At 39.2% G+C, this 23945-nt stretch overlaps 1 protein-coding gene across 3 annotated transcripts in view; it reads right to left on the bottom strand.

The window, feature by feature from the left end:
• Nucleotides 1-6827: 6827 nt before the first annotated feature.
• BANK1 (B cell scaffold protein with ankyrin repeats 1) overlaps nucleotides 6828-23945 on the bottom strand; it is a 146222-nt gene continuing 129104 nt past the window's right edge. For 2 of the 3 annotated variants that reach the window (XM_071555921.1, XM_071555923.1), the window contains 5 exons: nucleotides 16955-17023; nucleotides 15913-16094; nucleotides 9471-9533; nucleotides 9325-9372; nucleotides 6828-7397 (listed from right to left, as the gene is read on the bottom strand). In XM_071555921.1, the coding sequence (XP_071412022.1) occupies nucleotides 9471-9533; nucleotides 15913-16094; nucleotides 16955-17023 (314 nt within the window). In that variant the 3' untranslated portion in view covers nucleotides 6828-7397; nucleotides 9325-9372. The remainder of the gene's footprint in view (nucleotides 7398-9324; nucleotides 9373-9470; nucleotides 9534-15912; nucleotides 16095-16954; nucleotides 17024-23945) is intronic. The other variant, XM_071555922.1, reaches the window with a different exon arrangement.

Genomic DNA, 23945 nt, shown 5'->3' with positions numbered 1-23945 from the left:
ATGCCAGGGTCATGGGTTCAATCCCCTGTGTGGGCCAGTGACTTAAGAGTTGGACTTGATGATCCTGTGGGTCCCTTCCAACTCAGAATAGTCTGTGATTCTGTGATTTGGATTGGCGAAATCTCTCCTCAGAAGCATTAGCTGATCTGTGCTGCAAATGGAAAGCTGTTTTTTCCTGACATTTAAACATCAGAAATTTGTCACTGTATTTCAGCCTTTTTGTGGTTAACCCTTGTCTTAAATGGAGGGTGATGACAGCTCAGTCACTGGTCTGGAAAAGGTGGGTGTATGGCCAGACTGTGTGAACGCAGATTTGGGCAGGGCTATCCCCATGTGGGTGTGCCCTTCCAGCCTGCGCAGTGGATTTTTTAGGTGAGGCTCAGCGTGTGCAGAACTGGCCCCACCGTTTAAGTCCTGAGGTCCATCTGCCACAGCCGAGTGAGCTTGGACAGTGGCAGTGAAGTCCTCTGGTCTGTCACAGCACCTGGTACTAACTGGGGCTGACCCTGCTCAGCATCTGAGATGTGACGGGATTGGATGGCTGGGATGGTCCCCACTGAGTCTCGAACTCAGATCCTTGGGATTCAGAGTCCAGAGTGCTCTCCTTTATGCAACGAGACTGCCCTTCTGGAAAAGGCAGACCTGGAGGAAATGCCCCAGCATAAGTGATATTTAAACACCATCTTCCATGCTGGGTTAAGCTACATGGTTCATTTGGGAGGAGGAAGGTAGCCTGAATTGGATTCACAAAGTTATTTGCTTACCTTGTTTTGCGAAATGGTACTGTACCTTGTTCCCACAAGGCAAAATTGTGTTTTACAGCACTGGGGTGGCAGGAGCAGAAGTGTACTTTTCTTGAATTGTTTTGGGAAATCGCCCCACGCTCTAGAGAGCTGATTTTGTTAGTACCCTGATCTCAGCTTAATTTTGCAAACAGTGTATGTTTTCAGTCTGAAATGCCTCTAGTATGTAAAACTGGCAAAAGAAATAGACACCCTGTTCAGATCAACACTAGGAAATAGAATGCAAGATCTGGTCAATGACACTTGGGCAAAACAAACAAACAAATGAAAGCCGTAACAATTGAGGAAATGCATACTGTGTGATGGCAATTGAATTCAGTGTTCAAGCTTACTTAGCAGGAAATGATAACAAAAAGTATCAAGAAAAGAAATAATACTGTGTGAGAAGTTTTATAATATGTCTTTCCCCTGACACTCCTTTTGTAGCATGTTCACATCTTCTAAACTTCTATTTCAGGTGGGCAGGAGAAAATAAGAAATGATGTGACAACACTTAAATGGCATTGAAATTATCAGACCAGAAGAATGCTGTTGCCTCATTCTTTGCCTTCTTTCTGGGGTTACCAGAGGTGCCTAATGCTGAGAAATAAAAATACTTCAGTAATTTTTCCCACAGGAAAAATTAGTATGACTTTAGCCTCCTCTTATTAAACTAAGGCAAGTCAGGTATGATATAAAGGCAACTTAAGACTCATTAGATGGATTAAGGAGAGAAGGATTCTCAGTAGAACTGAGCAGAATTTTCTCACCAGTTTTGGTTTCATCACTTTTTGGTCACTCTTGCTTACCAGAGCACTTGTACCCCTGTCGGGCTTGATACATTAAGTGAGATTGAAACTCTTGAAGGCAGTGGAAGTTGTGCACAATAAAATATGCACTACACTTTGTGGATTGCCCTGTAGTACCTATGTGCCATCTGTGTATTAATGTTAATCCCAAAGTTTTAGTCTGTTAAGACTGGAAAAAAATTAGTGGGTTTTTTGTTTTGTTTTGGCATTTTATGGTGTTGATATTAATGAGGAAGCTTGCTTGGCTCCAAAGGTATTTAATTAATCAGTGGAGACACATCAGGATCTTCATTTAGTGCATCCTGTGGCTGTAGATTCACTGAAACCACCCTAAAATAGACTAAGTAAGTTATCGGCTGTATTGTCTGTGATGGAGTTTTTAACTTAAATGAAGGCTTCCCTCTTGTGGTAATAGTGAAATTTACCCCTTGCCTAATCTTTCCCATTCTCCATCTCCTTTTTGTCTCTCCATACTGCCCTTGTGTGCTGTGAGCCAGAACTGTGACTTGGGAGCATGGCAGCCAATGTGGCTGTTTTGTGGCTGGCAGCTGCTGGTATTCGCTTGTCTGCTTAAGGGGAGGTTGGGGATTGCTAGGCTAAGAGCTGCTCACATTCATGGCATAACCATGGGTACTTTCATGGCTCCTGATTTATTTATTTGTTTTAATTTTTTTACTACACTTGAGTTCCCTGCCATCTGCATTCAAATTCTATTCTCATCAGTTTTGTGTCATAGGGGAACATGATGGATGCCCTGAAACGTTCCTGTATGTGTAAATGGACTTGGAAGGAAAAACAGGGCACGCTGTATGCCAGACTTCCAGGCTGTCACTTCCAACAGTAGCACTCACAAGCTTGTTTGGGTGCCTGCATTCCCTTGATGTCTAGGATTGGAGTCAGATTTGGGTGAAAAGGGGTATATAAACCCACTGACGTGATATTTTGAGAGAAGTGAGGTCCCTTGCTATAATCCTGTTTATTCAGTTATTCACTGGAACCTTATGGTCCTGACACCACCAGTGGTGTGTGCCAGCCCGTGCCTTGCAGGTAGAACTGTGCGTGGTAACCTCAAAAACTACAGCAAAGTCTTAACAAATCTGCTTTGTGATCTCCATTGAAGAAGGGAAAGGATGTTTTCAAAGGGCTTTTTTCCCCCCTTTATCTAGAACTATTGTGTATGAAAAGACTTCTGAAAGCAGTACTTAATCTAGCAAGGTATTGCAAGCACCAGAGAAGGTGGTTGAATTACACAAATCCATGCTAGGAAAAAGTCCTTCAGATAATTGTTAGACCTGTGTGTCTTGCCTTGAAATGCACAGGAACCAAGATTACTTTCTGAAGAGTTGCTGTAACCCAACAAGCTTCATAGGTTCATGCCCTGGGATGAAATGTTCTTGCTTGTCTTCTGCCATGACTGAAACCACAGGTTCATAATGAGGCATCTTAGCCTTACAATTCATGAACTTTAATAGTGGCCAGTTAAAAAATGCTGCTTTTTGTAATTTTTTTTCTTTTATCAGACCAGGTGCATTCTCTGTATAGATGGCAAACAGTAAGCTTTATCTGGTAAACATTTTCCATGTTTGCTTTTATCTACTTTGGACAACTGGTGTGGCTTGTACATCCCATATGAGCAAGTATTGTGTGTCACTTGTGTCTGCAACCAATTGCAGCTTATGAGTGTATTTTTTACTTTTTAATTTTGCTTTGCACTGTGTACCAGACCAACTAGGGAGCATTCCTGCTGGGTGGTCCCAATGGATTCTTCACCTGTGTTGAAGTCCTACTGTCTGCATGTACAGGGGGTCCTTGCAGAAGTAAGCTGAGACCTCAGTGCTTTATTCCTGGATTTTCTCCTCTGTAAGAAAAAGCTCATCCAAACCTTTGAAGTTACTGTTGGGAGCTGGCAATAATGTTGGTATAGGTCTTCTGATTCCTTATCTGACATAAATAGACTGTTGCTTCCCTGGGATAATCTTCTGTCTCCATTAAACTCTTCCCTGCTCTCTTAATACAGTTCTTAATTTCAGCTGCCGCATCCCAGCAGGTCTAAACTCTAGACTGAGTATGTGCCTCCACTTTGCTTGTTGATGGTTTGTCTTGGGGCCTGTTTCTGGAATGATTCACTTCAGCCTTACTGAAATATGACACTGAAGTTTGTGAGGAAGAAAGCTGGTTACAGTAAACGAAGGGGATGAGCAGTCAGTCCTGCCTCCTCTTTGTTATTCATACCCCCTTGAGGACTGTCAGGACAACAACTCTTCTTGTTTTGTTCCTGCTCCCTACTACAGTAGACGTTTCCTAACAAAACTGAATTTTATCTTCAGCACCATATACTTTAATAAAATGAAGGTAGGACTTTAGATTCATTCTCAGCCTGCTGTGTGTTACACTGTTGCTAAAATGCTACAAGTATTGTTTCATAAGGGTGAACAGCCAGCAAGGCCAAACCAGCCCCTCATGGGTAACAGGCTGTATCTGAATGGTAAGTTACCTCAGCAAAGAGTTGACAGTCTTTGAGCACTGATGACCCACTGAAGCCTCTCCTGTAACAATGCTGTTCCTGGTACATCAGGCAAACTTGCTGGGAACTGCAGTCACTGTGGATCTCTGTGTATTGTTTTCTTTCTCTTGGATGTCGCCATATTGAAAGTATTTATTTTTGAGTGAACTGTTGGTTGAATGGCAGCTGGAAGCATAGTGTGGAGTTACTGCTGATGAGTTGATTACTGAATCCCCTACTTTATAAAGAATGTAGTATTTCAGAGCACTTAAAATGGGGATCTTGACTCAGGTGGGCTTTCAAGCTCTTGTGATTTGCATAATCATTTCTGCACTGCTAAACAGGCACTTGCAGATGTTCCCTGTTAGTAAAGCACATTTGATTAGCAAAACTTCAGGACCTCCTTTGTGTTGGAATGTCTGTTCATAAATATGGCTGAGGTGTAGCGGTGCACCTTGAGGACATGTATGGAAATCCTACAGCAGAAAACAGACTGTAAATGCTGAATATTAGAGGGGTGGGAACAGGTGCTTTAATTTTTGTAGAAGTGTAATGATTTTATTTGTAGCTTGAACAGATTCAGAAATTCCCTTTGGAGTAGGAGGAAAAAAAAAAAGGCATTCACCCCTTCTCTCCTTTGGGGCCTTGGCTTGGCTGCCTTAAATGATGGGCGAGTGGGAATTCTGTATGTGTAAACTAAAACCAAAGGAACTAAAGCCCTGCTTTCAACTTGTTCCTTCGCCATTGTGGAATTTAATACCATAGCAATTACTTTGTTATGGATTACATACAATTTTTCAGAAAGATTTTGCAGACTGACAGTAATTGATCTGGGTTTTGGTGGTGTGCTTTTTGTTATTTTGGGGTTTTTTTGTATGGGGTTTTTGTGTTTTTTTTTGTTTGGTTGGTTGTTTTTTGTTTTTGTGGGGTTTTTTGTGTTTTTTTTTTGGGTTGTGATTGTTTTTTCTGGGGGGAAGGGTGTAGTTCTACATGTAAATATTAGGATACAGAGAGCATCAGAGCAAGTAAATTTGTAGTGTAGCAAAAGCACTTCACTATGGTTCCACCATATGCCTTCCCAATTAACAACCTCCATCCTTTTGAGACTGCTCTGCCCTCTGTAGGACAGCTGTACCTCTGTGACAGGCAGCTGCCCCAGCTGCAGCAACTGAAAATACTGTTGCTTTTTGTAAAACAGGTCTGCCCAATCTAAAACACTAATGCCACTGCCGGTGCTTGGGACGCCTAGAGCTGAGTTTAGATGAAGCAGCAAAAGCAGGGAACAGGAGATGCTTTGTTGTGGGTAATCCTAAACTCCCCTGGGCTGGAAGCTGTAGAACATCTCACCATGCATTATAGATGTAAATACCTGCACACACACAGACGGAGCACACTTTTACTTCCTGAGGGGAGCTACCCCTCTGGCTTCTACTTTGTGTGATTGGTACTGTTGCTATATTGTTAAACTCTATTTTTCCCTTGGAAAACCATAGTGTTTCCTTGATGTCATTGTCTGCGCTTTACTTTTGTACATTTTCAGTTTTGTAGTTTCTTACCCTTGATGGCAAATCTCTGCCTTTCCCAGGCATTGCCTTCTCAGTGCAGCAAAGGAGCCACCGGGCCACTGCCTCTCCTTTGGCAGCACACAGGGCACCTGGAGCCTGCTTGGAGCTTTGTGAGGACTGACCCCTCCCAAGAAAGGGCCCTTCATCTGCTCTGCTATGGAAACGGGTATGGACATGAAGAACCTTTTTGTTGTGTTCTTTTTTCCATTTACATGTTGGCTTCTCAGGAATGCTTGCCAGGGGATACACTGACTAATTAGGTTTCTAAAAACTGAAATGTTTTTGAGGGGAGAAATAGGGGGACCACTTAAGGGAAAATAACAGCTTATACTCATTTAGATTTCCAAATATTTCTCCCCACTCCCATTTCCACATGGCCAGGTAAGTCTTATAACATCACAGCTTCACTCCTGGAGGTCTCATGCCCCCCAGTTCACAGGCACTGACTGTATTTCCAGCTCTGGAATACATTTTGAAGCTTTTGCTGTGGTTCAAATAGCACTGTATGGAACACAAAGCTATGTTGCCACACTAATACAGCAGTCACTGAATATTTATGACTTCATAGCAATACATCTGCAGTATTTGTGGGAGTGTTTATAGCAGAAATGTGGGTTTTCCCCTTGAGAACAGCTAATTTCCTGAAAATGTTTAATTGACCCATTTAAAATATAAAATAGATTCTTAATTAGTTTAAGTCTAGATACTTCTAAGATTCTGTCATTATTTTAAAATCCTAGCATTGTCTTTTTTGGCATATTTTTATTTCTAACGGTCCACTTGGCACAATAATTTATTGAAATTGGAAAAATAAGTTAAGCCTCAAGGTCTTAAACATCAAATCCACTCCCCTCTTCCAAATTCGGGTGTCACATTAACATGTAGCTAAGGAGAAAGATTCATTTATATTTAGGAGGCCTTTTTTCTTCTTTCGTTTGTGCATGAAATAGGGCAAGTCATCTTGCATACTGTTATATTGTCACATGCCCACTTAAATTTTGGAGAATAGCACTATGGGAATGCAGATCATTAATACCTAATAACCACATTTATCCTTTGCTTTTTCTGTGTTAATGCAGTGGGAATGTTTTGGTTTTGTTACGGATATTATTTACTTTAGGTAACTTTCTAAACAGAATAAAATTTCCTTGTAAACCAAATTCTTGTAATCACTTTAATGTATATTAGTAGATAATTAGTACTGATTTACATAGTTTGGCTTGAAAAATCGGGTTTTACTGAGAGCAAAATTATTTAAACTAGTGATGGAATACAATTACTCCTAGGAAAGATGAATTTTTATACAAAGGTAATAAAAAATGTTTTAACAAAAAGTAAAAGCTAAATTTTGTTATCACTTCATAGTCTTCATAACTTTTCACAAACTCCGCTTCTGCCCATAAAATCTGCTTTTAAACAACTATCAAGCACGATGGAAAAATTGAAGTGACTTAAAAATTATTAACCAAGGCATGCAATACATATTTTTAGAAATTATCAGCTGTCATCTTGGGGAAAAAAAGGCAGAGAAAAGATGTAAAATTCAGTGCTGACTTTACAAGAAATCTTATTAATTTGCTGTAATAACATGGGTATTCTTCCACAGTTGGCCCAGGTGAGAGATTCCAAGGTTTCGCAAGTGCAGGAAGGGGCTTGAGCCTGAGTTTGTCAGGGCACAGCTGGAAGACGTGTGGATACCAAGCAGAGGAAACTGATGTGCAGCGGCTGAAAGGTTGCACTGCAATAAATAATGAAAAAGGCCTGTTATTCAATAGACTGGGTCATGTTTGCTTAGAACAAGATCAAAGACTGTATTTGTTGAAATGAGTATGAAAGAATCAAAACCAGTCTATTCCTTCAGATCCACCAGTGGGATATCAATTCCATTATTCTCCTCCCACCTTGCATAAGGAAAATATGATCATCGGTAGGTAGGCATGAGCTAAGGCAGCTGAGAACTTTGCACTGGAGCTGGAGATTCGACTGTTTTGGGGGCTCAAAATATTAGCAACAGAAAGGTAGGTCTTGAATGTTTAGTTGCAATTTTCTGTAACAATCAAACACTCAAAAATCTCCCAGCAATGAGAAGTAAAAAAAACCTAAAAAAGCAAAACGGGTCTCTCTGAACAAGTCACAAGACAGAAAACAGCAAGAAAGCTACAGAGAGGCAATACTTTGTAGAAAAGGAGCTTGGAGCTTGATGTGGATAATTCACACACAGAATTGATTGAATGTGCTGGATAAATTGTATTTGCAAGTTCTCCCACATCCAATTCACCTTCTCTCTCCCACATAACAATTTTCTAAAAGTAACAGAAATCACCTATTCTAATCCCAAAGGTAATTCCCCCTCTCCCCTTGCATGATTCATCTCACTTCAGCAATCTGGAATTAATAAGCATCTCTGTTATTACCCCATTGTTTTGGGTTTTTTAACAGTTTTCTCCAGCTTCAAATCTTTTAAAATTCAAAGCTTTTTACTCATTAAGTGTAGGTGACTTCATCTCCACGCAAGGAAACAGTTCCTTTAGGAATGCCCATGTAGGAGTTAAATTGCCCCTTGAAGGAGTGAATTCTCATCCTCAACCCATGTCATAAGACTAATTTTTTGCTTCTTATGAGAACTTTGGAAGATGGAGGCCTGAGCAAGTGATTAGAGGAAAAGCAGCAGAGGTACCTATTGTTCTATGGGGTGGACACTGTACTCCAGTGAGCAGGTGGGCAGCTGGCTCCAGCAATGAGACACAGAAACTCGGTTCTCACAACAAGCAACTGCCCACTCCTTTACATGACAGTAAGGTGGCTGAAGAGATCTTACTGCAGAGTGCCAAAAAAACACCCACTACAACAGTGCAACACTGCATCCCCACTTGGGAAAGCTGGAGAGGCAAATTGAATCAAAATAACTTAGGTAACAAAACCTTTAAAATGACATTGTTCTACAGGAATAAATTGCATAATTTTGCTACTGTGAACAAATAGTACTTAATCCCTTTCGTAACTCTAATAATGGAAAATGACAAATACTCCTTGTATCTACAATGTTAGACTTAAGTTTCAAAAATTTCATACCCTAAGCTCATCTGAAGGAAAGTAAACCAAAGAAGAAAATCAAACTTCAGCACAGACTGTTCTTGCAGAGATGAACAAACCAAAGAATTTTAGTGCCTGAAATAAAGGAATTGAGAATTTGGTAAAGCTCTCAAAGACAAGATTTGCACATGCATTAAGAAAATGCTGACATCCTTGTTCTTAGCCTTGAACTTTAATGGCAGTCATCCTTCCATGCGTAAGATGGTTGCATGACTTTATTTTCAGAGGAGTTAGAAAAGTAAGACTTTAGGCTGGACGCATCCTTGCATCTATAGCTTTCAGCTTTTTCAATATGTCTGATATTGTGTGTGAAATCAGGATGTAGGACTAGACTCTATTACAGCTTTTAGATGCATGAACTGCATTAGTTGCAATAACTAACAGGAACTCTCTTCAACTGCACCCACAAGTCAGCTATGTGCTTAAACTGTCTTCCACTCTGTGATGATTATGATGTATCTTGTGAAATCAGAACCTCTGAGCTGCCCTTCCATTCTATTGTTACACACACAAATGCACTCAGATGGAAAGTACTTCCACAAGTGTTAGTTTCCACATACACGTGCTCTTACCTCTTATTTAGGCACCCATTCCTCATCTGTTTGGCTCCTGGTTGGATACTAAAAAGAAAAAGATGCAATCAATAGTCATTTATATCAGTAAGTTAGGCCAGTGCAGAATGTCTTCAAAGTTGAATAATAATTCAGACAATACATACCTAGGATGAGTCACTTCTTATGTGTTTTACTTCAAATGTGAAGAAAACACAAGTCCCTGGGAGCTGGGGAGCAAGAGACATCCACAAAAACAAGCAGTTGGTGTGTGGGAGAATGACAGGTGGTGGATTTTGTACAAATCTTACACCCAACAGCATGTCTGGCCTTCATGGGTGGCCGTTAAGAAAGGCTGAGGGGTACACAAATATTCATTGCCTTATCAAACTCCTCAGTCAACAGTGTGACCATGGGCCTGTTTCATGACTACCTGACTCACTGACAAATAGGCAGGAAACTGGGTTTTGGTTTTTTTTCTTTGTTTTATTTTTTTTTTATTTTAAGTTTGAGCATCATGTGAAATGACAAAATACTTAAGAAATGGAAGTAAGCCAGGCTAAAGGTGTAGCTTCACAAGTCCAAGGGACACACGTAAGTATTTTCAAGACTAAAGGTCCTGACTGAAATGCATACTGTTGAAGTAATGAAATAAAAATATTCTTTTCTATGACTTCCTCACTCTCCACACATAGAGAAGTTTGTATGTGCTTCAGGAGCCCAAGTTATTTCTTCTTTGCTAACTGGCCTGACTGAAGGAGTTTGGGTACCCATGGATTCAAATGTCAAAATCAGAGTCCATCTTTGTTCATCTTCTACTGTCCTAGCAGAGACAACAGGAACTGGTTACTGTGCCCAAAATTAAGTGCTAGTTTTTTAGTTTTCAAGGAACTCTACTTAGATGCAACCTGCAAGCTGGAGTGGTATCAACTGATGAATAAGCAATCTGTTAGCAGCTTGGACTCAAAACACGGTGCTGATGAGGGCTGAGGAACGAAGCCAGACATTTAGGATAGTGAATGTAATCAATAACCTGCCAGTTTGTGAAAGGTGCACAGTGCTCTTCTGAGTGGTTTTTTGGATGAAGTTAGGAAAGAGATTGGGTCTTTGGCAGCTGGTTGGGCATCTGCAAATTTGGAAATCAAAATCTGGAAGAAGAAATTCTGTGGAGGATGCCTTTACTGCAGTGGATGCTCTGGCTACTTACAGGGCCTTGCAGGAGTGGGCCAGTATTAAATAGTCTACAGCAACAGACAGTAAAGCCATCCTTGGATCTGCAGTCCACTTCAGTCTAAGTACCTGCTGATTTTAACAGCTAAGAAATACATGGTTGCGGTTCAGATCCCTGTGGAAAAAGCTTTTACCTTTCCACAGCAGGCCACTTACCTTGCCAGTCTCACCAAGGATCCCAAACTGAATCGCTCATTTGCCCCAGAGGTGTATTTGTCATGGGAGGGCTACTATGCATCAAGCATCTTTTCTAAGACCTGCCTACATTTAAAACTATTATAAAAGTTGCTGGCATTTAAACAACAACAATAATAACAATAATAAATCAAGTTTAGCATTTGCTTAATGCAGTATTTTTTTATTCTAAAGTCCACCTGAGTTATAGTTTGCCTTTGGTGGCCTCTACCTTGCTCATTATCTAGCAATGAAGCACTGACACCTACTACTCAGTTCTTGCTGCTATAACAAGAATGGAGAAGAAAGTATCAGTCGTTCCCAGTTTTGATGTGGAATCTTATGCTTTCCTATGCATCCCTAAAGACCAAGGTCCCAGTTCAATAGAGATTAGCTATGAGGGGATAGCTAACTACAAGCAATTCAAACCATTGTGCGTAGTTTCTGCAATCCTGCACATATTTTTAGACACTAGATGACTAAATCTGTGGGATGTGGCACATCAGGAGCCACAATGCAACTGTAATAGAAGGCAGATTTTGAAATCTCATTTTCAGAAACAGCAAAATGAGCTTCACATAGGTAATTCAAACAGCCAATGATGTAGATAGGCAGGTTTTTAAATACTCCTACTATAGACATGGAATGCATGTGGAAACTGCATTATTTTCTTCAGACTTTAAAGGAAACTTGCCTAGTAATCCTTACATAAATGATGTTTTGGCTGCTGCCATTCATTTTCTTAGTGGACACACACAAACCCAAGACTCTGAAGCTTTAACTTATGCTTGAGGATACAGACAAGGAGTCATTTACAGCAGTGTAACCATGCATATGTGCTCATGCCTTGTGGGACCTCCTCCAGCAGCAGCACACATCCTCCTTAGTGTGAGAGTACAGCATCTCACTGAGAGCAGAATGTGGTGTCTCAATTTGGGAATGTTTCCTAGAGGGGACCTATGGTTCAAGTCATTGGTTCAACTGCTTCAGTTGTGCTGTCCTCTCCACTCTTCTGTCTCTCCTATCCTCTAGGATTTCAGGGGTGGTAGGGCAGCTTTCCAAACAGCGTATGAGCCTTGCTTATAAATAAAGCTTTCCATGGGCAATAAACTACTTTGGGGGTGTGCCCTAAAAAATTTCGACTATTCAGATTTCAAAATAGCCCTTTTGTCCACAAATCTTTTATGTATTTCCCTTAAATTTTATTAAAGGTATCTTTTTTGTTGTTTTAGTTCTGTTGGCTAACATCTTACTTCCTTTTTTGGAAAAAAAAAAAGAAGGTATTATGAATGTCTATGGGTCAGACCACATGCATATTATACAGCATTGAGATAAACCATTGTCTATGCCTTTGCTTTCTGCACATGAATAGTCTACATGCCTAGACCTTATTTAGTTGTTCTTATAACAGGCTTTTGTAGCTATTTCGCTTCAAGAGTTTCAGAACTTTTTGCTTTGCAGTTGACTTTTTTTGGGGGGTGTTATTCAGTCACATATTAAACTGTTGCAAACTGAGACATGAACATTGTGATAGCATCAAAAGTTATAATGGAAAACTGAACCAAATGTCGCTCTCATTAATAATTTTCATTACAGTGGAAGCAATATCAAACTTATCAAGAAAGTAAAAATCATTTTCCGCACTAATTTATAAGAGATATTTTCTTTTCTCATTAAAATAAAATCAAGTTCCTTTTCTAACAGGCTTTTGATGTGATTTCTTTAAATCCTCAATCAAGACTTCAAAAACCTTCTATGAAAAGACTATCCAAATCCTGATTTCAAACATGGAAACAGGAGAGGAAGGCCCATGTTTTTAAAGGTACAGAATGGAGAGTCTGTATTAAGACATAAACCCTAGAATTATTTAAACAAATCTGAGGACTGCTAACATTCATATATACTGCTTTATTAAATGGCATGTGAAATAAAATGTCTCTCAAATGAATGCTCTCTGGTCTGCTTTCCTTAGGAACTTTGAAGGAGAAAAGAAAGTGATTGTCAGTTTTGTTCCAGGCAATTAGGTCTGGACTTATGTATCATTTTTTTGAGATCTTTCTTTACTCTTGCCCTCAATGTGCCTCCAGCTGTAGAGGAAGTCCTTATTTTCCCAGCACTGAAATATTTGATAGTAAAGTGCAGTGTTGGACAAGACTGTGGCCTCCGTAATGATTCTTCCTACTGTATTTCTGCAGTGCTAAGCTGCTGATTTATATGCATCAGAGGACACATGACAGAGTAACAGAGGGCAGAGAGGTTAGGATCAGAAGGGAACTTAGTGATCGTTATCTGAGTTACTGGATAATTTCACAAAATTTACAATTCTGGTGTTGATACTGCATTTCTGCTGATAGGATTTAATAAATGAACTTGGCGGGGAGGGGCAGAGGCAAAACAGATTTGGCCTTAAGAGAAAACCCTACATACAAATACTTTCCAAGAGTCACCTTCATGTTATCACAAGCTTTGCCTTGCCTATAGGAAAGAGGCTGTAGGTAAAAACGATCCCAAGCCCTCAGGCTCTTTGTGCCTTGTGAAGGCTTTTGCTCAGGATGCTGCACCCCTACCAGCCACAGAGGATATTAACCCTAAAATATCTAAACTGCAAAGCTGCCATTGGGCCAGCAAGAATTTCCCACAGTTAATTACAGTATCTCACAAGTCCACATAAATACAACAATGCCTAAGAGAATAATGAAAGCAGTCCTGTGGATTACTTTCCTCTTTTGAAGTAGGGAAATAACACATTTAGGTGATAATTTTAAATAGCAATATACAAATGCTACTAAGTCCAGTGTGGAACAGAAACACTAATTTTCCTATTAGCATATGTACTGAATTTTACAGAAATCATAGGCCTAAAATCAATACCACCTAATACATTTTTTCATAACAACAAGAAAAAATAATTTCTAGGAAATGCAGATGATTCATACTGTTGCAGATGACATTCAATCACTAATAGAATATCCTAAGTTGGACAGCACTCACAAGGATCATCAGGTCCAGCTCCTGGCCCTGCACAGGACAACTCAAAAAGTCCCATTTTTTCCCTTAAAGCGGAAAGAGGTGTCTTAAATGATAAATGGTACAGTTTTAATTAATGACTCACAATACTCACAAAAACTGCTGTAGCAGTGGATAGTTCATCAAGAATTTGCAAGTGCAAATTGATGGCTGATTTACAAATAAAATATTGAAGTCATCAAGCAAATTGTTCTAAAGAAACCATCTACCCTAATTGTGATGATGCAGTAGGAAATGGGCTACAGAAAAGCTGAGCCACAGACACTTGGTAGATTTTCTGCCCCATTAACTCTCAGTGAGTTTGTCTTTGGAATGAAATCTTGACTCTGCTGAAGGCCTGATTATGCTGTCATAATTTAAATTTGGTCAGTTACAGAAAATTCTCAATACAAATTCAACGCCTGATCCAAAAGGTTTTGGATCAGACCTTTGCAGTATACCTACATTTCAGGGCTTCAGAGTTGTAAAGGCACCAAAAGTGCAACTTCCCATTCAGATTTTCATTTTGTTGCCTGTTTCCAACAGTGGTGTCTCTAAGTTGATGCATTTTTTACTTTAAGTAAGAAACAAGTATAAAACCAGCACTAGAAAACAGTAATGGAAGTTTACTGTACAAACCCCAGAATTCTACAGCGTTTTGAGCACCAACCTTCTCTCCAGAAAAATGATTTTAAAAGACTGAAAAATGTCTATAATGATAATTTTAGCAATTATACCTAAGAGTCTTGTAGAATTTTTCAGTTACATTGATTCTGTCATTGGATTACTGAGACTTGGGGTCATGAGGGTTTTTTTTGTTTTGGAGAAGCAATTTTTCCTCAAAAATCCAAGTGAAGACCAGACAACTGCAGTGACAACATGAAGGAAATTCACCATGTTTATAGAGGGCTAACAACAAAAGACTATTCTGTGGAACAAAACCAAAGAAAAGTCACACAGTGCAGGGTATAAATGACCACTACAAAGTAGCTTTTTCCCTGAAGCAGTAAAAACAGGCCAAGAAAATACTCCTCGAAATACAGACATTCTACAGTTTACCAAGAAAAAACGACTTATAGCTTAGTGCTGCGGTCATGGCACAGATTAGATACCATCTTCCTCCCTAAGAAATTCCCCATACTGATAGAGCAATAGCAGCAATACATCCATGAGCTTGGCTGCACATGGATTTGGAAGGTGCATCCAGCACACCCTCACACTACTGCCCAGCAGCTGGTGCTGTGCCACTGGTGCCCAGCTCAGGAACTGGGCTCCTGAACTGTTCCATCCAGGCCCTTGCACTGCTGCTGCTCGGTGTTCCACTGTGATGACTAAGCTCAGCTTATTTCTTCAGTAGATGCAAACACAAAGAGCATTGAATCTCTCCTTGTTGGCAGCATCTGATAGCTCTCCCACTCTGCAAAGCAGCAGGCTAGCTTTGATTTTCCTCTTTCTACTAAATGACTGAACAGACAACAAGAAATATTTTTGTTAATGCACCACTTCATATGAAATGAGGGCATAACCTCTTCCTCCATGTGTCTTTTTAGAAGTAATTAACAAACCTCCTCTCCCTAGCCTGCAGCTTTGATGCAGTTCTTTCAGTGACTCAGTGTGTGGGCTTTTGTAAAGCCTGTTTTTGTGCACCTCAATTTACTCCGTAAACTGAATACAAAGGAGCTGAAGAGCATTGTTAACAGTTCTGAATTTCATTAAGTATATTCAATGCTTTCAGATATGCATCAAGCTTGATGCAAATTGATACATATTAACTGACTACAGTAAATGTATGCTTGATATACTTATGTTTCTGTTAGTTGACAGTGCTCAGTAGCAATTAGGTTCATTTGGTGACATAAGGTTTGTGGTTTCTTGAAAGACACACAGACCTAAGCATCATCCAGCAGTTTAAAACAGAAGTCTTAGAAGATCTACCTGTTTAACTCAGGATTTTAACCAAATGCAACAGTACCTGAAATCAGGCAAAATAAATTCAGAAAGTCTCTCAAGTAATTAAACAACAGCAAAAATGGATATCTAGTATATTCAGAACCATAATCAACAAGCTTCTTGGGAGGTGATTGGCAGATAAACCATGACTTTCATTTCTGACCTCAGGTGTAGTAGCTATAACACAAGATTTTGTTTCTTGAACTTCGGATCAAGATTCCTGTCAAGAAACAAATTTCAGATTCATACCTGTTGAGTGTACTGCAGTCTCTCTCTTTCATTCTGCCACTGTTTAAATCTGTCCAGGGCTTCATCAACAGAAATTGTCCCCCTTTTCACCTGTTCCTGCAAGTGGATAAGTTCTTTTTGTTCCACAGGGATGTTGTGTTTCACAGTGCTGTAAGTTACTGTGTCGGTGTGGCCCCTGTGCGCTACAAAAAATGTAGAAAGAGAGAAATGAGAAATGCAACAAATCAATGAGGATTCTACCATTCCTCCCTGGCAGCAGAGTAGCATCTTAAACATTTTGTTCATTAGTGCTGCCCTGGTCCATGGATTCTCCGTTAGTGTTGGTTCCTACAAGAATTTCCTTCTAGCACTACATTTCCTTCTATTGCTACAGTTGTAGCACTGACGTTTTAAAGGGAATTGTTGCTATGTTAAGACATAAAATACCCACAGTGCCTTTTTTCTCATTCCAACTTCACTGCAGTTCCCCAGTACAGTAATAAACTAGTGATTATGTGCTGCTCTATATGCTTTAATCCTGACCTGCTACTTGACAATTGAAATGGGAGGAAATATTTTCACTCAGTGTTCATTCATTTTGTGCAAAACATTGTTAATTATTTTAGAGTACCATTAATGGAATTTACAGTAGCAACATTTTGATGTGCTACAACTCAAGTAACAACTGGAGTGCCACAAACAATGAATTTTACATGGATCTTGGGGTACCCAAGAGAGAACTGTTGCTCCTCACACTGTTACCTGTCCATAGCTAGAATAAGTGCACAGCTGAGCCCTCCTGTCTTTCCTTTTCTTGGTTTTAATCATAATGAAAGAAAACAGAAAAACGTCAAGTAACTCTGGCTCAACAAATCTTTCCTACAAGACTATAACTTTTATTCTTCTTTCTTTAGTCTGATCTCTTAATGCTGCAATACCATTAAAGACATAAATCGTAAGTGGCAAAACAGATGCAAAATCAGCAAAAACAAGTCACAACAAATCTGTACTAGTTTTACTGAAAAATATCAAGGCAGTTAAAGAGGTAAATTAAATTCTGTACCAGGCTTCTTGGCGGCGCAATATGTCCTGTTGTTGCCACTGGTCACGTGAGTGGCCCTTTGCTGAAACACTGCAACAAAATTAAGAATATAAGGAAGTTGGAATATGGCAATAAATTTCATCACATATTCTGATCAAAAGAAGTAGACTCATAAAAGCAGGCTGGAATAAATTCTTTGTTCTAGCCAAGGAGCACTTTTCAATGCACTTGTCAGTCTAAAGTTAATTACATGAAAAATTGTTCTGTTGCACAGAATGGCAGGATCACTGATATTACAGATACCATGACAAGAAGCTTTGAAGAAAATAGAGTAGACTTATCACATTAACATGTTACTTGTTTAGAAGAAACAGCTAGATCTTGGAGTTCTTCTGATGATACAGACACTTACTGTACACTGTTTCTTAATTTATGGGGAGAGCTAAGGCAGAAAAAACACCAGTAGTACCAGGAGAGAATAATGACACTGCTGAAGAAAGAGTATGTGTATATTTCTTTTCTTTTATTCAAACACTAGGAACAGCAAAGCACAATCACTCCATTACCGTAGCCAGTCATCCCTGTTCCTGTGAAGCACCCAGAGTACAGTCAGCCTGGATATGCCAGTCAAACTTTTGCTGGCAGCACAGTAAAACCCAGAAGGTGGGAATTCCTCAGTTTCTGACTTAGCTACTGCCACACAAGCTCTCTCTCTCAAGTCTCAATTCTGATTTTAGCTAAACAAACTTACAATTTAGAACAATTCATTCCAATTAAGTAATCCTCTGTCATCACTGCAATGCAGCAAATATGCCAGTTCAGTGGAGCAAATATTTGCTTGGGGAGCATGGCCCAGTACCACGGAGCTGTGCTCAAGCAGCGGAGCAGGCAGGCTCTGGGGGCAGCCTGCAGTCCTGGCTTCTTGCTCCTGCTGACCACAGAAACCCAGTGGAGCTTAGTTTGCTCCTTGTCTGCCTGCTACAGTGCACCTGCTTCTTTCAGGGAAACTTGTAAAATGGATGATCAAGACCACTGTGACTTCTACACTGAGCACATGCTGCATGCAGAGGTGAGGAAGGAGCAATTCCTAAGGGTGTATTTTCTATTCTGCAGAATAAAATTTTTATGCTAACTCCTGAGTAGGCTTATATGGAAGGTGATGATGAATAAAAACAGCTAGGGACTTGATGTTCATTAAAAAAGTGTTCTCAGGCTAAATGGAGAGAGAAAACAAGCTGATGATATTACATCCCTAGCTCATCCTAACGATGATAGATTCTAACTTTTTATAACACTTTCCCCATCATTCTCAAAGTATCCTGCTAGATATGATTGCAGTGTTTTCTTCTATACTTGAAATAACAGTCTCCTTTTAAAAACAAAATTAAAGTAATGAGAACACAGACGTAATGCAGGCTGAATTTTACTGCATAAGGAGGAGAAGGGACATACTCAACAGTGTGCCTGATTAGAAAGCACTTTAACTGATAGACTTTGAAATTTCTGCTGAGTTTTGCAGTGTTGGAGCAATCAGAAATGGAATTACTTTTTCCAGTTAAAAGAAAAACTATTAAAACACTTTATGTGCCACATCTTGTTGAAATGATTTTAGTTGGCAGCAAATATTCAGCGTGGGTGAGGTCAGTGAAAACAAACACCTGCTTCTGGAATGCCTGGAAAGACAGGCACACTCCACAGTACAACTGCCATAGGCTTAGGGAAGACTCTGGCAATCCACCCCTTCATTCCCACATTCTAATTACTTATGAACTCCTGACATATAACAGCGAAATAAAAGAAACAGGTAATCTTGCACAGGGATATATTTCATTATTTTTTAATGGAAGATAAAGTAAATATACCTCCAGTAAAGCAATATTAATATAGCAATTTCTTAAAGTGTAAACCTGCCACAATCTTTCATTGATATAGATATGGATCTAAAAATATTGATTGATTGACTTGTTTGTTTATTTTCTGTGCCTCTCTGCCATAGATAGTCTGATTAAAATGTTTAGTACTTCTATTATATTTTTATACTTAATGTGCACCCTTCAATAACATCTGTATGATCAGAAAGAGAGTCCTTTTGGATTTTTAATCATGTTGTGATCGGCGAAAGTACCCATAGATGCTTATAAGTCAAAATCTCCAAATTAAATGTCCTGGCCTGATATATGCAATATAATTTTTGTCTACAATGTATGTCTTCTTCTCTTGCAGTTTCTCAGAATTAAAGAAGGCTGAGAGAACTAGTAAGTAATTCCATTTATTCCCTCTCCTCTCTTCAGCTGCTACAGGATACAGGTGAAGTTCTTTGCAAGCCCTAAATGCATTTTTATGCCTTAGGCAGTAAGATCACCCTTTAGGAATGTAATGTAACCTCAATATTCCTCCAGCAAAGCAAACTCAGAGAGAATGAAACTACTGCAGTATTTTTAGCAGGGCATGAAACCAGAAAACAACATTTAAGAAGTGGGACAAACCACAAATCTTGTGGCAAACATGCAGAACTCTGGGAAAATCCTTAACGTAAGGCTTGGAAAGTGAGGGGGATTCAAGGCACTCTGAACGGCCTTTTTCATCTCAATCAGACTGGCTACAGACGTTTCAGGCTGTCTGCACATGCAGGCAAATATTGCCATGAGGCTTGAAATGTGGTTACTATTTTCATGGTTGTCACCACAAACAGAAGGGTTAGAAACACTTGAAATCTAAGTCTCATGTATATAATTCCATACTAATAAGAGTATTTTATAGTCACACACTCTGCAAGAAACTGTGCAGGGTATAAAGGGTCTAAAGAGAGAGAGTAATTTTTTTACAATAGATGCAAGTTGACAGAAAGGACAGGAATTTGATTTTCAGAATTAACTCAGATTCCAACACAAAGCTGTAACAATAAGGAATCACAGATACGCTATGACATTTCAAAAATTGCCTAATGATGTAATTAGAAAGAAACAAAGGCAATCAAAACACGAAAGAGTTAGAGCATAAGAGGAGAGTTCATATCAGTTAGGAGGCAATGATCAACCAAGATACGGTTTCTAATTTACATTTTACTTTATCCATCTTAACTATGAGGGATATTGCCTAATCTGCTGTATTGGCAACATTACCTCTAAAAATCACACAACGCTTTACCACTATGCACTAGTGATTCAAACAAAGCTAGACTGATGAATCCACCCCCTCAAAAAGTATGTGAGCTAATCACACCTAATACTTACTCAACACTTTCAGTAGCACTAACACAATGGAGAAAAGACACAGTGAAAAAAATTATCAATCAATAAATATAATTATTCTGAATCCAGCTTGCTTAGGAAATTCAAGATGCATTTATTCATCAGCTTCATTGAGCTGATGTTCCAAACAAAAGTATCTATTGCCATGACTTTTATTTAGTAAGTATTCAAAATTAAAATACAGGGGAACAAAATCTTTATATGAACACAAGACTAAGTGATAATTCAAATTAATTAATACTCTAGGGTTGTACTTACTAACACAACTCAGATGCAAATTACAGTGAATTTGTAAGCTTTCTCCTTGTTTCTTAGTAGATTTTTGCTTCATTCATTTTAGAATTGTCATGCAATTAATTCATGATTAATGAAAGAATGGAGAAGGAAGGGTGAATTGCTTGTTGGGTTATAATACAGTGAGACATTCCTGTCTTTGCCCATTACATTTCCCCCCCATTATTTAAACATTTTAACATCTAAACTGTGTATGCACAGTACCTAGACAAATAAAACTTGCAAGTTCTTTTTTTCTGGTAGGGATTAGGTTGTAAACTAGATGTAGCACAGCAAGGGATGACAAATACACAGAGAATACTAAGGAAGAAATATAGTAGAATGATGCTTATTATTCAGGAGATGAGAACTCTGCAGATGTTTGTTCACATCTTTTTAGATTTCATTTTCCTTTTGTCTGTTTTGTTTGCTAATACACCTCACTCAGCATGAGAACTAGAGAGGTCATCAACAGAATGCTCACCAGAAAGTTTTGTAAGATACGACTAATGACCGCTCCCAAAACTTATACAAAACATTTCACACATTCCAGATTTAAAAAAAAAAAATTCTAGTGACTCATGACATGACACCAGCTAAGGAAATGGAACCCCGTAAACAGACTTCTTTATTTTTGTAAAGCCAGACAGCTGAGCACAGAATGAAAGTTCATCAGCATGCCTCATGAATCTGGTCTAGTTAGATGCAAGCACTGTGGAGAAGGGGTCCTTGCTGTACAGTGCAAGGGAAGAAAGGCTCAGGTCCCAGCAGCTGTCTTGTCACGGCAGCATAGGTGTCTGAATGCACTTACACCATGACAAGGCAAAGGAAAAAATTTGTTTTAAGTAGCCCAGTACAAGAAAATCAGTGACCACATCTAAACTGCCACAGAAAATCTGATCTGGTCTAGATGTGCAGCCTGGCATTTAAGGTATTTCTGAAAACACACACTGGTCATTTCATCAGAATAAAGACTAGGTGATGTCAAACGCACTTGCAGAAGTATCAAACTGCCACATCACTGCATTACTTGCAGTTGGCCCAGTGCACACTGCCTGAGTTTTTCAGTGACAGCATCACATTCACTCATCACAACTTACACAGGCTATTGTCAGCCTCTACTTTGCACAGCTCTTTAATTGGCTGAGAAAGAAAAATCCCATTTCCTCAGATCAAAAGCAGAATGATCTTAAAAAGAATTACAGTGTAATGACAATGTGAAAATATTAATCCAAAAATAAACATATGTTCACCAGCAATTGTCTTCCCAATTTGCAGTGAGCTTCTGAATCTGTCAAGTACAAGCTCAGATCTGTTAGAATCCCAGCAACTTCAGTCATGGAGCAACCTCAGGAGACAACAGAGAAATGACTCCCATACTCTGAGGCAAGATAATAAAAACAATACCAGAATCCCTTTTTACAGAAGGGTTAAAGAATGAGTGAGAACAGGTCCTGCAGAATAGTTTAGGATGCTGTTCAGAAGTGGTGTCAATAAACTTGCTGTACTACACACAATGAAAAGAACTCTCATGCCTTTGCACTTGTCAGAAGTTTAACTTCGTGGATCATGGAAGTTGGAAGGACTTCAGTGTACACTGAAGTATTTGATCCAGCATGTAAAACCTGAATATACTTATTGAGTCCCATTTTTCTTGAGTAGATAAAAACAAAAAGGGGAATATTTTTTACCTGGTTTTACCAGACATGCTATTTGGAACAGCTTGGTTCACAATCAGGCAGCCTCCTATAAATACTTTTCCTCTCTGTGCAGCTTATACAGTACATGTCACAAACTACCAAAGCTAAGGTAACAAAAATCTGGTTGAATGAATACAGTGGATGAAGCTGCTATACCACTCCCCAACCAGGTCTGTAAAAACTGTCTAACCACCCTAAGCCAGCTAAACAGTGCTTCCTAGTATGTAATTCATGGAAAAGCACCCTTAAGTTGGGAACACATAATGAAATTCATCTGCAGTGAAGTACTTTGTACTCACTGTAGGGAACTGCTACAAAATCCCTCCGTGGGACATAAATGTTTTGCAGTTTTGCATGGGCTCTGAGTCTTCACTTTGGAAACCTCTGCTTTAGAGCATTTAAACAATCGGCATAATAAGAATTACTGACTCAGGATGCAATTACTATAGTTCCCAGTGATCAGCCTGGTATGTTTCCAAGACACTAACAGTTCTCTTCTGGATTTTGTTACACATTTCAGTTGGGTTTATGCTGTCTATTCTGTATGTGAGATATTCTGCCTCCCTAAAAATAATCCTCTGGCTTCTACCTTTTCTGCATACCCTGTGATTTTGATGAGCAATGAGAATGTTATTCTCCACTGGAACAGTAACTGGAAAACGTACTTTTCCACTTCTAACTTTTAACCCTAGTGTGAGATCCCACAGAAAGCTATCTTTAAATAGCAAAATGTTTTCAGTGCACAGAGAGGAAACACATTCCTTCAGGGAGTTGGGAAAAGCTTGTAAAGGAACAAAGGCTAGAGCATATGAAATTTTAATACTGGTGTAGGGACAGGTGTCCTTGCTGCAGAGAACCCCTTTCATACTAGTGGTCTGTGATAAGAGGTAAATGATTAAAGCAGGACAGCAATGTAATCCTTAACTCTGAGGCAGTCCTGGTAGGTCAGATTTCAGAAATGGCAGGGTGACATTACAGAAACTCATACACCTGTCAAATACACCAGCAACTTTGGTTTTCAGCTCAATCAAATTTGGTATCAATAGGGAACATTAAAATTCCTCTCTAAACTGAAAACATCTTCATACATTTATTTAACAGTTGTTTTGGCAGGACACAACTAAAAACCCCACTGAAATAATCTACAGAGGAATAATAAGCACCTAAGGAATGTTGAGGGAGTATACTGAGAGTGCACATCATCTGGACAACAAACTATTTGGCACCAATTTGCAGCTCCACTGGTTGACGAGCCTTTCAAGCAGAAGGCAAAATTCTTTGCAGTGGTCTAAATTAAAGAAAAAATGTATTCTCTGATGGTTAAAAATGCAGTATATGTTTACCAGTGCTCAACACAGTAGTTTGAATGATCATTAAAATTTGAAAATGGAATAAATGAAACTGAGTAAAAGCTATTAGAGCACTTATGTTTTAAATCTTTCAACTCCCCCATGTTTCCCAGAATTTATTTGTCAGCAAATTCAAGTCAGATGCTCAAATTGTAAATTGTGGTAGTTCAGTTATGACAACTTTCATCACTGAGTGTTTACTGCCTAGGTTTTGAAGTGTAGATCTAGCTCTGAAAGTGACTCTAAAAATTGGCTTGTCAAGTCCTATGTTTGTTTTCTATAGATCAACAGTTTCCCTATGCCGTTCAGCAGAGCACCAAGGTGGGTAATCTACAGGTAATCTGGGCTTTCTGCCCAGTGTAAACTTGAGATCCCATCTATTTGAAAGCTGCTTATTACAAAGAAAGATATTTGGTTGCTGTCTTTGTTGCTATTCTCA

Source organism: Pithys albifrons, chromosome 5 (assembly GCF_047495875.1).
Source record: "Pithys albifrons albifrons isolate INPA30051 chromosome 5, PitAlb_v1, whole genome shotgun sequence".
NCBI classification, from domain to species: domain Eukaryota; kingdom Metazoa; phylum Chordata; class Aves; order Passeriformes; family Thamnophilidae; genus Pithys; species Pithys albifrons.
Note: the sequence above shows the minus strand (reverse complement) of the source record. Positions and strands in the feature narration are given on the sequence as shown.